Here is a 14,625-nt window from a genome sequence, read left to right on the forward strand (position 1 = left end):
CTTTGAACACCCTTAGAAGTTAGAGGAACAATTGTAATTTCCTAGAAATCAATGTTTGATTAGCAATTATTTAGAAAAACCTAGGTAGGCCTAAGGTTTTGTTATTATTTAGAGATTCGTCCGGATGCTTCTTATACTATAATTTATTAGTTAACTAATAGAACGGATACCAGTAATTTCATGCAAAGTCTAGGGTCAGGTTAAGAAAGATAAAATAATAATTAAGTTATAGTATCAGTAATTATCCCTAGTTTTGCCAATGCAGATTTGTTCTAGTGGTTGAAACCAATACTTCTTAGTGAAGAGGTCGTGGGTTAAAATCTCACTGAGGCATATTAATATTCCCATCCCCCGGCTTAATAAAGCCCCTTTGTACCAAAAAAAAAATCCCTGATTTTGGATCCACTCATGGTTGATCCGAAATTGACTGAATCAACTGTTTGATGCCTCTCATTTGAGGAATTCAGATAGAATTCACCAAAAATAGGTGTCATATGAAAGATTCTATTTGAATGCCTCACATGCATCCGTGAATATTTTCACCATACTCTGTGAAGGAGATGTCATACGTGCAAAGCACACGGGTGACAGTAGTGATCCGTTTGGGAAATGGACGACTTTGACTTGAGCAAATCTACCAGCAAACGTAAGGAGACCACGTGGTTTATTCCTAACTTTTGATAGTGACATCTGAGTCGATTTCCACCACAAAACCAAAACTTCACATATACCTGAGAACGCAAGTCCTTTCTCCGGAACCAAACGTTGAACGAAATTCAAATTCAACTCTTCTGAAATGAAATTCAAATCCATTTCTAACTAACCATCTTTCAGTATTTGATTGATAGACTCTTCAACGCCACAAGTTTGAGATACCCACAATCCGACGTGGCATTACAGAAAACCACCATTATAGCCTACCAATCGTGTCCTTTAAGTTCATGCCACGTGGCACAGGTCCTCCAGTCCAAATTCCTTCATTTTTTTCTCTCTCTCCAATATCTCTGGAAGCCTCTTTCAGACGATTTTGCCATGGAAAACCAAATTGATCCCTTTTGAAGCCGTGAACTTGTTGATGCTGTCATCCGTGTTTTGGGAAATTCTGGGTTGTGGAAATTTCAGTGTTCTTTTGTCTTCGGTTTTTGGGGCACTTGGGAATTGTGGATTTAACTGGGTTGTGAAGAAGGAGATCATTTTTGTTTCGTCTCTGCAGATTTGGCGATGTTCCATTGGGACTCTGAGCGCTTAGTTATATTGGGTATTGGTGTAGGGATCGTTAATTTCTTCACTGGAGATGTTTGATTGGAACGAAGAAGAGGTACTAACTCTACTGCTCTTTTGGTTTTATTAGCTGAAAGCCTGAAACTAGTGGATCCTAAGAAAATCCGGTGTTGTTGGATTATGCGGTGTTCCCTATTGGTTATTTAAAGATTCATGAGTTTCTTATGGGAATGGATGAGCGTGCTGTAATTGTGATTTCTTCTGTGGGTTTCTTTAGCTCTTGTGGTTTTCTTTAGATATATGTTCTGTGAGTGGAAAAGAATCTGATAAGTTAGGAAGAACTAACATCTGTTTACTGGGTTTAAGTTTTGTTAGTCAATTGAAACTAGGTTACAAGAACATCGTTAGGGTGACTCAAAAAGATATTGGTGCATGCCTATCTTAACAATTTTACCTTTTGCCTCTGATTGCGTCTTCTTCCTCAGTACATTGTTTTTTTTTTGGAATTCTAGTGTACAAGATAGGAAGTGGCTTAAAAGCAGGTTTTTAGAAGATTTGAAGAATGCAATCAAGTAGAGTGGTCTACATATTTTTAAGGTATCATCTTAAAAATTAAAAAAGGGGGCTGATAGAGTCTAATTTTCTCCTGCTCCTAACATGTTGGTTCTGCTCAAATTGGACGACCTAACCTCTTGACACCTTGGACTACAATTACTAGGTAACAGTGGTGAATGTTGCCCCCAAAAGTAGTTTATCGGGGGACTTTTGCCATTATTGGGAGCTTAGAGACTGAAGAGGAAGGATACTAATGCTTTTGTTGATCTTTCTATAGGCCTTTGTTCTTTTGTTGTATCAAATTTCCAAACTTTTTGTTCCTAGAACTTGAAGTTGTATTTCACCTAGAAATAGAATGGTGTTGACCCAAAAGGAGGAATCATATAAATTAGAAAATTGATTGAGATAGTGATGCTTTTTATTATTTTGTACTAATCCAGAGCTGTCTCAATTTTTGACAACCAATATCAATTTAAAAATAAAATAAAATTTAGACTGCTCTGTTATCTAATACAAATCCACAATGAAAAGGGATTGATGTTTATGATTAGGTTTTGTGCACCCCTTTTATACAAATTCCGTTAGTTCTTTCTAAAGTCATGAATTTAAAGTCCTATGTGCCTACTTTATTATTATTTTTTTATTTTTTACTTTTTGGGTAAAGGGTACCTTTTATATATAGGGGATGGGAATATATATATGTACCATCAGCGAGAGTTGAACCCACGACCTCTTCACTAAGAGGTGTTGGTCATTATTAGTCGAGCAACCTTGCGATGGTGTCCTATGTGCCTTCTAACGTCCACATCCCAATGTATCCCATTTTTGCACTCTATTGGCTGATGCTAAGTGATATGTATTGATAACTATTTCTAGATCAATTGAATTGATAGTGTTTATATGTTTCTACCATATCATATTGTATCACACTGTATTAATCAATAGAATGCGATCCAATGAATACCATTTTTTTTTGGGTATGACAAAGAGAGATTTCATTATAGCATATCAGTACTGCATTACAGATGTATCAGCCAAGATGAAATGATATGGTTTGATACTTTGTACTGGGCTCATTATATAACTGCTGTCAGCCTCATTTATATGTTTCACTATCTGCTGGCAAGAATTGAGACTGACCTAGTGTTTACAGAATTTGATGGAACTGTGTTTCAAGAATCTTGGCTAACTAAGCTATTTAACAAGATTATTAAGTACAAAGAAACTGCTGGAAGATTTGACGAGAAGCACTACAGTTTCAATTATTAAGAATAAAGGTGATACCCAGAATTGTAATAACTATAGGGGCATAAAGCTAATGAGTCATAGCATGAAATTAGGGTAGAGAAAAATCATTGAAGCCCACCTAAGAAGAGAAACTACTATTTTGGAGACCCAATTCGGTTTGATACCACGGAGACCCACAATGAAAGCTATTCTAAAAGAGGGTTATGGAAATTTTAAGAGCTTACGATCTTTATACCTTTTGATCTTTATTGACGTAGAAAATGCTTTTGGCTTAATGCCTCAAGAGCTTTTCTGGCATGTCCTAGAGAAGAAGAGGAGCTCAAGTAATTATGTGGACATAATTAGGGGCAGTGTAGGGAGTGACTGACAAGTGCCAAAATTACAAAGGGCCAAGGAAATTTCTTTCCAATTACTAGTGGGTTACACCAAATTCAGCTCTAAATCCTTATTTTTTTTTTTGCATTCTCATGGTAGTTTTCACTAGGTAAATCCAAAATGAAGTCCCTTGGTGTATAGTATTCACTGATGATATTGTTTTAGTAAATGAAATAGTGAAAGGAATTAATGCCAAGCTAGAATGATGAACACCAAGTTTGAAATCAAAGGTTTCAAGTTAAGTAGAATAGAGACAGAATATATGATTTGCAATTTCCACCAACCATGGGAGGTATTGTTGGTAAAACTTGGGGAGTGAGAGCTGCCTTGTAGTGAATGTTTTAGATACCTTGGATTAACATTTAACGAAGGGTATAGAAGGTGATGTTTCTCACTACATTAAAGTAGCATAGATGAAGTGGAAAATGTGCATTGGGAGTGTTATGTGACAAACACATGCCTGTCAACCTTGATTGGAAAATTTTATGGGACAATTATAAGATTTACCATGGAGGTGGTGATACAGTCCTGGATTGGATGTCCAATTCAGGGCAGCAGCACTCAGTATCCTCTAAACAGGATGAGCTTGGGCTGATTTTGATCAAGCCTGTTTGTAAAGTTTTTGGATGAAGGAAGGTCTGTTGGGGATGTGGGTTTAAGGTTAGGCCTGATAAAGTAAAATAAAGGATTCATTAAAGTCTGAAAAGGATTGGGTAAGGGACTCTAAGTCAAACCTGAATTAGGGTTCGGTTGGGGCTGTAATTCTGATCAAATGAGGGATAGAGGCAGGGATGATGTGCCTAAATGGAGAAACTGGTTGGACAAATGTGGAGATATACGTTTAGGAAATTTGGGGAAGAAGGGTGCAGCTTTGGACTCAGATTTAACAGCCAAAACAAAAAATAAGATAAACATAGAAGGGAAAGGAAGGGTAGGATGATTAGGGTTTCTATTGGGTCCAAACAGGGCTTAAAGGTGGGGTTGAGAGCCTAAAATGGATTCACTGCATTCGGGGAATTATTGGTGGATGGCGACTGGATTTTTCCCCTTCAAATCCTGGACTTAGGGTTTGTATTTTAAGAATCTTGCACAGCAAGGAAGTAGGTTATGGATGGGTAGAAGGGGCTGGAATGGAATTGAACCTGAGTGCCTGCCTGAGAAACTTCTTCAAAGGGCTTTTGCTTGGCCTACATGGAAGCTGCCCAGCAGCTTTAAAAAGTTGAGAACTAAAATGATGGAGACCAACTACAACGGTGCGATCTCCTCAAGAGATTTTCCAAAATTCAAGTTTCACAAAGCAATGATTTTCTTAAAATTGAATCTAAAATCTCTGTTTTATTCTTCCACATGGGGGTTTACATAATGGGCTAATAGCCAGATAATGGAGAATCCTTTTGGGACTAAAATAGAAATAGAAGAATCCTAGACTAACTTTAGAATAATGTTCTTGTCATCAGATGAACCTTGAACTAGTTCAAGTTATTGAGAGTCCTAGTTGAAATAGGATTCCTCTGTCCTTATATTTTAGGTGTTTTTTATTTCTTACTTCTTTCCTAATCTGATTTGTACTCCTATTCCCTCTCTAAGTTGGTTCTAGTCTATGAATACCCTATTAGGATGAATGAATGAAATCAACTTAGGAGAGCAATTTGTTCTTATGCATACCCTATTAGGGTGAATGAATGAAATCAACTTAGGAGAGCAATTTGTTCTTATTTTATGATGTGCTGTCAGAGTGCTTGTCTGATCTGAACAAACGGTTCTGCCCCTGAATTTGAGACGCTTTTCTTCAGCGACCTCCATGGCTGAGAAGGAGCAGATCTATAGACTATTAACCTACCCTAAAGTGCTGTCGTTGCTGGTAGTTTTTATGTGCCTTCAAGTTCTCTGATCCGACCCTCACTGTCTTTAACCATTGTCTTCAATTGCCAGCAGATATTGAGTAGGGGAGATAAGATTGGGAAGAGAGAAGACCCTCTCACAAGTGCCATCAGTAGGGCTGTGTGACATGAACCCAACAAAGGTCTGTGTCAGAGGATAGTGGTTGAAAAACAGAGGCGCACATCAAAAGTAATGGTTGAAGAAAAAAGGTCTGAAGTTATAGTTAGTTCACATCAGGCTGAAGAAACAAAAAAGGGAGTTGCTTGTAGTGCCAATAAGAGTTGGCTCCAAATTCTATTTTTTCTATATACTCCTTTCACCAAAATTAGTTCTGTAAATTGGAGCTGTAATTCTCTCTCCTTGGAATCACCATACGGCGGTCTTTTTTTTTTCTGTTTCGAGGGCAACAACTGAGAAGATAATGATGACTCAGATTTATTGCTCTCGTTACCCCTTATGCCTCAAAAATATGGAATAAATTCCCCCTCAGACCTGCATGTTAACTGATCTCTGTTATATCTCAAGATTTGCTCATTCTTTTGGAAATCTTCCCTTTTGGAGACCTAACCTTGCTGTGGATTTGAAGTTCTATTTTTCCTACTGTACCCTGGCAGTTACTATCCTTTGCAGTCTTTTTTTTTTTAATCTTTTTTCCTTTGAAGTTTTCAAGAATCTTTGATTGTAATTTTCTTTTTGCCCCAAGTTTCCTACCCTAAATTGGTTGTAACTCTACCTTAATTATTACCCAAATAGCTCAGTGGGGTTTGCAACACTAAAATTTGGAAGAAGATGACTACATTAGAATTAACTATAACCAAAGACTGTATCTACTGCAACTGAAAGCCTGATAAGACTGATTACCAGCCTCTTGGTTCTCCTCTTATAATCCTGGATGGTTCAAATTACTTAATGTGGTCAAGATCTGTCTACGTTACTATCACTGGCAGATGACTGTTGGGACATAACAGGGGCAACTGCAAATCCAAAGACCTTAGATCAGCACAAGATTGATGGCTTGCACATGATTCTCTAGTAATAGCATTCTTAATTAGAACCATGAAACCAGACTTACACCAAACCTTCCTTCTGTTGGACATTGCTGCACAAAAGATGTACGTAAAGTTAGAAATAGCGCTCAAGTCTATGAACTTTGTAAACAGGTTCATGAGACCAAACAGAAGGATATGATATGATAATACTATAACACTCTTAGTGCATTATGGCCAAGATTGACCACTATAACACATTCCAGCCCAATTATGTTGATGACATTGCAGCCTATTGCAAGCACCTTGATGAGACTCAAGTTTATGGTTTTCTAGCAGAACTTAATGTTGAGCATGACCCTATTCGAATTTAGACTCTCAATTGAGATCCCTTTCTTACCTTAGAGGAATTATATGCTTTTATTCACATGGAAGACTTTCATTGTGCTGTAATGCCCCCTTCTCCTGCACTAATAGGTTGGCCCTTCAAACTCAAACTAGAAATAGTAAAGAGGCACTAAAAGAAATTATCAGATGTGAACATTATGGTAAACTGTGGCATACAAAAGAATAAGTGCTGGAAACTGCACAAAAGCCCCTAGATTTTGAAGCAAAAAGAAAGGCTGGTTGTGGAGAGAACGGTGGAAGTCGGTCTCATCAAACTGAAGCTAACTCTACACCTTGGAGCTCTCCAATGAGGAGTTGCAAGCTCTCCATCAGTTCTTGTAAGTTGTAAGCTGCCCCCACTACCACTACATCTATAACTACCTCTGCTACTTTATCAAGTCCACTGAGGTATTCTTGACCTACCCTTTTGTGCTTCGACTTGAGCTACCTCCTGGATTATGGATTTTGGGGGCTACTAATCATATGGCTAGTTCATTCACTTAATTCCATTAGTAACCCCTTTGTCAGGAAGAGGCACATTCTTATGGCAAATTGATTTCTCTTCTGGGAAAGGGAAAATTCACTGCTCTTCCACCTTAACCCTGTCTTTTGTTTTGCATATTCCCTCATTTTCTACTGATCTCTTATCTATTAGTAGTCTTACTAAGGATTAAATGGAAAAGTTACCTTTTATTCCTTCTCATTCTGTTGTACAGGATCTGGTGACGGAGAGGGCGATTGGAAATGGTAAGGTGCAGAATTGTCTCTACCTACTTGACAATATTGCTTCTCCTACTGCTGTAACCTCTTCACAAAGACCACAGATTGACTTCTCCTTCTCAGATATTCATCTTTTCCATTAGAGGCTTGGTCATCCTCCAGTTAAAACTTTATTTTCCCTTTTCCCAATTTAGTTAAGCATTGTAATAAAGATGATTTTTTGTGTGAAGTGTGTATTCCTGCTACAAACACACTCTACATACTCTCCATCTGATAGAAAAAGTGATCATCCCTTTGATTTAATTCATTCTGCTATATGAGGCCCTACTCATGGTAATTTCTTTTTGATTACGGGTGGTCTATAACCTTCACTGACTGTCACACTCGTGTCACTTGGCTTATCTAATGTGTTGTCTTCCGAGGCTCCCAAGTATTCTGCAAGATGATACAGACTGTCTAATGGCAAGATCAGAACTTCGCAGTGACAATGGCAGAGAATATTTGGAGCATACTTTTTAGGCACACTTTGCAGATTATAGCATTCTCCATTAGAATAGTTGTGTTGACCCAACTCAAAATGGCTGCAGAAAAGAAAAAACCTGCGTTTGTTAGATTTACTCATGATTTTCCATCTCAACATTGGAGTAATGTTATTCTCATTGCCGGCTATCTAATAGACTGGATGTCTGCTCACATCTTTTATTCCAATCCCCTAAAGCACTATTACTTGGAAAGAACCCTAGTTAAGTATCTTCAATAATATTCAGTTGTGTCTGCTATGTTTGCGATCACTGTCCTGGCAAGCTTGATCCATGAAGCATCAGATGTATCTTTGATTTAATTCATTCTGATATGTGAGATCCTACTCATTGTAATTTTAATTCTGATTATCGGTCGTTTGTAACCTTCATTGACTGTCACACTTGGTCACTTGGTGTGTCTAATGTTAAGTCTTCCAATGCTTCCAAGTGTTCCATAAGATGAATTGATACAGACTGAGTTTGATGGCAACATCAGAGCACTTCGCAATGACAATGGCAGAAAATATTTTGAGCACACTTTTCAGGCATAATTAGCAGGTTATGGCATTCTCCATTAGACTAGTTATGTTGACCGCAACTCAGAATGGCATAGCAGAAAGAAAAAACCCGCATTTGTTAGATTTGCTTGTGATGTTCCATCTCAATACTGGAGTGACATTATTCTCGTTGCTGCTTATCCAATTGATCGAATGCCCTCTGGCATTTTTATTCCAATCCCCTAAAGCTCTACTACTTGGAAAGAACCCTTGCTTATTACCTTTCAGAGTATTTGGTTGTCTGCCATGTTTACGATCACTATCCTGGCAAGCTTGATCCATGAAGCATCAGATGTATTTTTGTGGGTTACTCTCCTTCCTAAAATGGCTAGGACTGCTACCATCTTCCATCTCGTAAGTACTTTGTTTCTATGGATGCCATCGTTCATGAAGTGTCTTCCAACTATATGATAGGGTCCCTATCAATCTCACTTCTAAACCCCCACCAAATTCAGCAAATGTAGAGAGTGCTGCAAGGTATTAGAAACCCAAAATATGAATAGAATTACTTCATTTAATTCAAAATGGAATCACAACTGAAACACCAAGCAGCATCACTGATTCATTCATTAACCTTAAACAAATACTCCCAAAACAGAACACAACATACACATCTTAAAACCCTACTTATGAGTCCTCTCCACAGCAAGTGCAGCTTGCTCCACACTCAGATACTTTTCACACAACCTCTCACCTCACTCATTCTCCCCTTACATAACTGAACATTCCTAACGACCTCTTACATCTCAGACCAATCCCCTCTTGCCAAGTGGACCATTATCTTTGCTCCTCTGCTGTCAACAAGGTTGTGGTTGCTAACCAATATAATTTGGCCACTTGTCCATCTTACTGATCCTGTCCCCTGTATGTCTGGTTGGGATTGATCCACTGTAGCTGCTGGTGGTGATCTTGTGCTTCTCCCCTTATTCTTGCGCTTGTACACCTGAGGTATTAGGGGCTTATAAACACTACCTCCCTAGAGTTCCCCCTTGTCCTCAAGGTGAAAATTTGGAAATTGACTGTGAAAAACAAAAAATTCTTCCCAAGTGTTTTCACAAGGAGGTAGGTTCTTCCATTGAATTAGCAGTTCAAGAGTCACATGAGACATGAGTGGCTGATGTCCTACAACTCCTCTGGAGTCCCAGCCCGCAGATAAGCAAGATGTTAGGGGCTGAGTGGCTATGTTATTTCCCATGATTTTCTTCAATTGGGATACATGGAAGACCAGATGCACCTTGGAGTCGGGTGGAAGAGTAAGTTTGTAAGCGATGGGACCTATTTGAGCTGCAATTGGATATGGCCCATTATAGCGGTGGCTGAGCTTCTCATTTGGACAATTGGCCAATTTTTTGAACTGGTATGGCTGAAGTTTGTGGAAGACCTCCTTCCCCTCTTGGTAGGTGACATCTCTGCAGTGCTGATTTATAGAGGAACTCATGTGGTCTTGAGCCACTCATAAGTTGGTCTTCAGCTCATCTAGGATGCAATCCCGTTCGTGAAGGGAAACATGAACTTCATCTACCTTAGAGTGATCCCCTTCTCACTTTAGCAATGTTGGTGGTTCTCGCCATGCACAAAAGCAGAGAAGGTAAATCTTCAAGCCTCTATTCACCACCTCAATTTGGCCATCCATTTATGGATGGTAGGCACTGCTGAACTTGAGATTCGTTCCTGCCAGTTTGAAAAAATCTCTCCAAAAGTTGTGCGTGAAGACCTAGTCTCCATCTGACACAATTGAACTTGGAAAATCATGGAACCCAACAAGCTCCTTGTTGAAAATTAGAGCTATATCATTCACTGAATATGGGTGGGTAGTTACGACAAAATGCCCATTTTAGAGAGCCTATCAAGCACAACCAAAAACTTATCAGAGGGTCAAAAACATTGTATCCTTTTTGGTACCAAGAATAACCTAGAAAAATACACTTATGAGTCTTGGTTGAAAACTTATCTTTTGATTGAGGTAAAACATGTGCATAACATACACAGGCAAAAACTTTGGGTGAGATGGAAAATAGTGGTGACTTCCGATAAACAACTTGAAAGGGTATCTCATCTAGTCGTCTTACAAAACTGAATATGGCATTTGATTTATCAAGGTACATGCTATAAGTATTACATCACACCAATGCTGTTTGGATACACTCATATGGAGCATAAGGGATCTAGCCACTTCTAACAAATGCCTATATTTCCATTTGGCCACACCATTTTGTTGTGGCGTGTACAGAAAACTAAATTGATGGAGAATGCCTTTAATAGAACACAAACATGTTGAATTGAGTAGAAATTTCAGCAAAAAAAAATAAATCTGTAACTATTTTTAAAACTTCACTCTGATCCTTTATGAAAAATAACCCTGTAAATCCGAAAAAATCATCTACCAAATAATAAAGTATTGAAAACCAAACTGATTAAAAATGCGGTAAGGCCCCCAAACATTGGAATGAACTAAAAAAACAAACTTGTACTTCTAGGTTCAGTCCTAGCAGGAAAATCTTTCCTATGATGTTTGCTTAACTCACATGCCTCACAATTTATTGAAGTAACATTCTAGTAAATTAGGTACTACCAACCTAAGCCTACTAGGAGAAAGGTGTCCCAAACGATAATGCCTGTCTAATGGAGACACATTGTATGCCTTTGCAACATAATAATCAAACTTGGTTATATAGTATAATTCATCTTTTTCAATTCCTTCACCAATCCTCCTTTTGGTCCGAAGATCTTGAAATTCAAAAAATGATGGGAAGAACAATAGAAGACAATGTAAGGCTTTGGCAATACGACTCACAGAAATAAGATTCACTGGAAATTTTGGAATAAATAATATAGAGAAAATGTTCAAATTTGGTAAAGGAAAAACAGTTCCATTACTAACAGCATAAGACTTTTCACCATTGCTATAATAATAGAGGTAGGTTTAGGAAACTTAGAAAAATATGATAGTAGAGATGAGAAGCTTGTCATATGTTTAGATGCCTTCGAGTCTACAATCCAAGAATCCGAAGCATGACTTAGTAAATATACCTGTTTGGGAGAGATTGGAAGTGGATGCACTTTGACTCTACTCTTAAGTGTTGTAGGCACTTTAGGAGTTGAATGAGGTCAACATTAGGAGACAAGGAGCTTATAGACGCCACAGGAGTAGACTCAGATGAGTTCTCACTAGGGTTTTCTTTAGTAGATGCTGTGATATTAACATAATTCCTTGCCCACTCAGAACAACCATGTTTATCCCAACAATTTTCTTCAATATCATTCTATTTTCCCTCTGATAAGTCTGGAGGAGGAACATGATCTCCTCCCCTTCCTCTTCCTTGACTAGTACCCCTTCCGCTTGATGGATAAGGGCCACGGCCACGGCTAGCAGCCATGGCTGCATTCTCCGCTTCCTTGAGTACTTCTATTTCCACTGATACGCAGTCTGCAGAAGGCATCACTTAAAGTAAGAACTGTTTCAGATGTTAAAATTTTACGTTTACCTGTAGAAAATTCTGGATCTGGACTAGCCAAGAATTTTGAAACATAGAATTCAGCCCTTTGTGTCTTTAAAGTTTCAAGATTAGTGGTGTGGTTGATGTTGCTGCAATTCTTCAACCTTAAATCCACTATAATATTCTATCAACAGACGGCCATTCTAAGAATAATTGAACATCCAATCATATAAGTCATAATCACTCAAAATATATTATTTTTTGGACCAAAGATTTTTTTATAAGTCCTCCCAGATCTGTTTGGATGTGTCATAAAACATAATGTTATTTGCAACAAAAGAATCAACACTATTCCAAATCCATACCTTAATTGTAGCATCTCCATGAGGTCAACCTTTCATGTGCGGAAACCGAGGCTGCTTCCTTAGAATCATAGTGGGACAATCTTCCTTTTAAGTACTTCGATTTTCCTTGGGCATGGATAACTGCATACATTGCTGTCATTTAAAGAAAATAAATTTTGGCTCATTTTAATTTAATACTTGTGTTTGGAAAGGTATACTTTCTTTGGATATAATCTTTGAAGGATTAGCCATGGTTGAGACTTACAATCACAATACTTGTTACGGACAACATCAACGAGCATAAACATAGAAGACCTGATTGTCTTCTTCAAATCTAATTCATTCTAGACATTACAGTTACTTCTGCAGCTTGAGGTTGCTACTACAAATAGGAGGGGGGGGGGGGGGAACCAAAGTTGAATCGCAGATGGCTCATGCCCTCGGTAGAGTGGTTTTGACACTATTTAATGAAATCAAAATTGTTAGAAAACAAGCTTTAAAGAATCAAATCAGTGCTGGAAGAAGGAAAAGAACAAAGGAGAAGAAGGAGAAGAAGATAAGAGGTGGAACCACAGCAGAGGATTGCTATTCTAGCAAGTAGAACTAGAATAAGGCTTCCTTTACTTATAAAACTTGAGTGCTAAGCATACAACTTGAGAGACAAAACACTTGTCCTTTAAAAAGGAAATAAAAAAGTACAACTCATGGACAGAATCTTCTAGTCTTCTACTCCTAAAATCCGTCCAAAATAGAAACTACAGAAAAAGGACAGTTCTAAGGTTAGTAACTGGCAGAAAATAGATAGTATGCTTTCTAAAAACTCCCAAAACTTGTGTACCAAGGTTCCTACACCAGAAATAGAAAGTAATGTATCATATCTAAAGAAGAAAATCATCACCAAAGTATGCTTGCACTGCCTTGGTGCTCCTGCGTATTCTTCAATGCTCCACCTCAAGCTGGAGCATACAAGTCTCCCATGCCCAGCTTACAACAAATAAACTGAAAACTAGGTTTGAATAAAGCTTTAATAAATAAGTCAGCTAGCTAATCAGCTGAACCCACACAGGGAGTTTTGATCAGTTTCTTGTTGATTGCATCATGAACAAAGTGACAATGTACCTTTATCTGCTTCATCCTCTCATGGAATACTAGGTTACTAGCAATACAATTAGCGGCTTCATTATCACAAAACATCTTCATAAGGCCAGAGATTGGAAATCCCATTTCCTTTGACAAGGAGTGAAGCCATATTAACTCGGTAGCCATGAGCCTTGGCTCTATATTCTACTTTAGCACTAGATCGGGCAATAGTGGATTGCTTCTTACTCCTCCAATTCACAAGATTTACACCAATAAATGTACAAAAACCTATAGTAGATCGGTGATCAGTTGAAGATCTTGCCTAATTTGCATCTAAAAGGGAACCAAATCCGTACTTCAATTTGGTTGATATAGATGAGCCATTTCTTGGACACTCTTGAGATACTGAAGTACCCTCATTGTTGCATCCCAGTGGGCCTTCCTAGGAGATGGCGTAAACTGTTGCAACACACCAACAAAATAAGAAATATTAAGACAAGTAACAGTATCATAAATAAGCTTCCAAGTAAGACTCTTGTAACGATGGACATGATCTAACAAGTCACTATCATCTAGTCCTAACTTCGACTAAGGATCCATGGGAATGTCAGTAGGTTTAGATGCAAGCATGCCAATTTCTGTCGAACAATCCAATACATACTTTCTTTGTGATAAACTAACTCCTTGTTTACTATGAACTACCTCGATTCTCAGGAAATACTATAAATTACCGAAGTTTTTAGTCTCAAAGTACTTCTGTAAGTGTTCCTTGGCTGTATCAATAGCCCAATATCATTGCCTAAAAGAATAATGTCATCAATGTGAATTGCCATAATGACAACACCACCATCCTGACGTCTAACAAAAATAAAGTGATCAGAATAACATTGGACAAATCCAAAAGATTCCATTGTCTTGCTAAATTTCTTAAACTAAGCCTATGGAGATTTTTCGAGCCCATAGATTGCTTTATGAAGCCCACAAACACGAGTACTATCCTCCCCCTGAGCAACATACCTTGGAGGTTGCTCTATATAAACCTCTTTATTGAGGTCATCATACAAGAAGGCATTCTTATGTCAAGTTGAAAGAGAGGCCAAGCATAATTAATTGCTAAAGAGATCAACACATGTATAGAATTAAGTCTAGCCACTGGAGAAAAAGTCTTAAAGTAGTCCATACCATACGTTTATGTATAGCCTTTAGCCACCAAGTGAGCCTTGGGCCTTTCAACCATACCATTAGAATGATACTTAACAACATATAGCCACCGACAATAGACCATATCTTTTCTAAGGGGCAAGTTTACCAAA

The 14,625-nt window shown here is 38.1% G+C and overlaps 1 protein-coding gene across 5 annotated transcripts in view; it reads left to right on the plus strand.

Moving 5' to 3' along the window:
* The first annotated feature begins 908 nt into the window (after positions 1 to 908).
* LOC149002157 (protein LNK2-like) overlaps positions 909 to 14,625 on the plus strand; it is a 39,157-nt gene continuing 25,440 nt past the window's right edge. The window contains exons 1-2 of one of the 5 annotated variants that reach the window (XM_089136399.1): positions 909 to 1,318; positions 7,370 to 7,400. In XM_089136399.1, coding sequence (XP_088992525.1) covers positions 7,398 to 7,400 — 3 coding nt within the window. In that variant the 5' untranslated portion in view covers positions 909 to 1,318; positions 7,370 to 7,397. The remainder of the gene's footprint in view (positions 1,319 to 7,369; positions 7,401 to 14,625) is intronic. The other 4 variants (XM_089136401.1, XM_089136400.1, XM_089136397.1 and 1 more) reach the window with 4 other exon arrangements.

Source organism: Hakea prostrata, chromosome 10 (assembly GCF_041222555.1).
Source record: "Hakea prostrata isolate BN-2017 chromosome 10, UWA_Hpros_2, whole genome shotgun sequence".
In the NCBI taxonomy this organism is placed as follows: Eukaryota; Viridiplantae; Streptophyta; class Magnoliopsida; order Proteales; family Proteaceae; genus Hakea; species Hakea prostrata.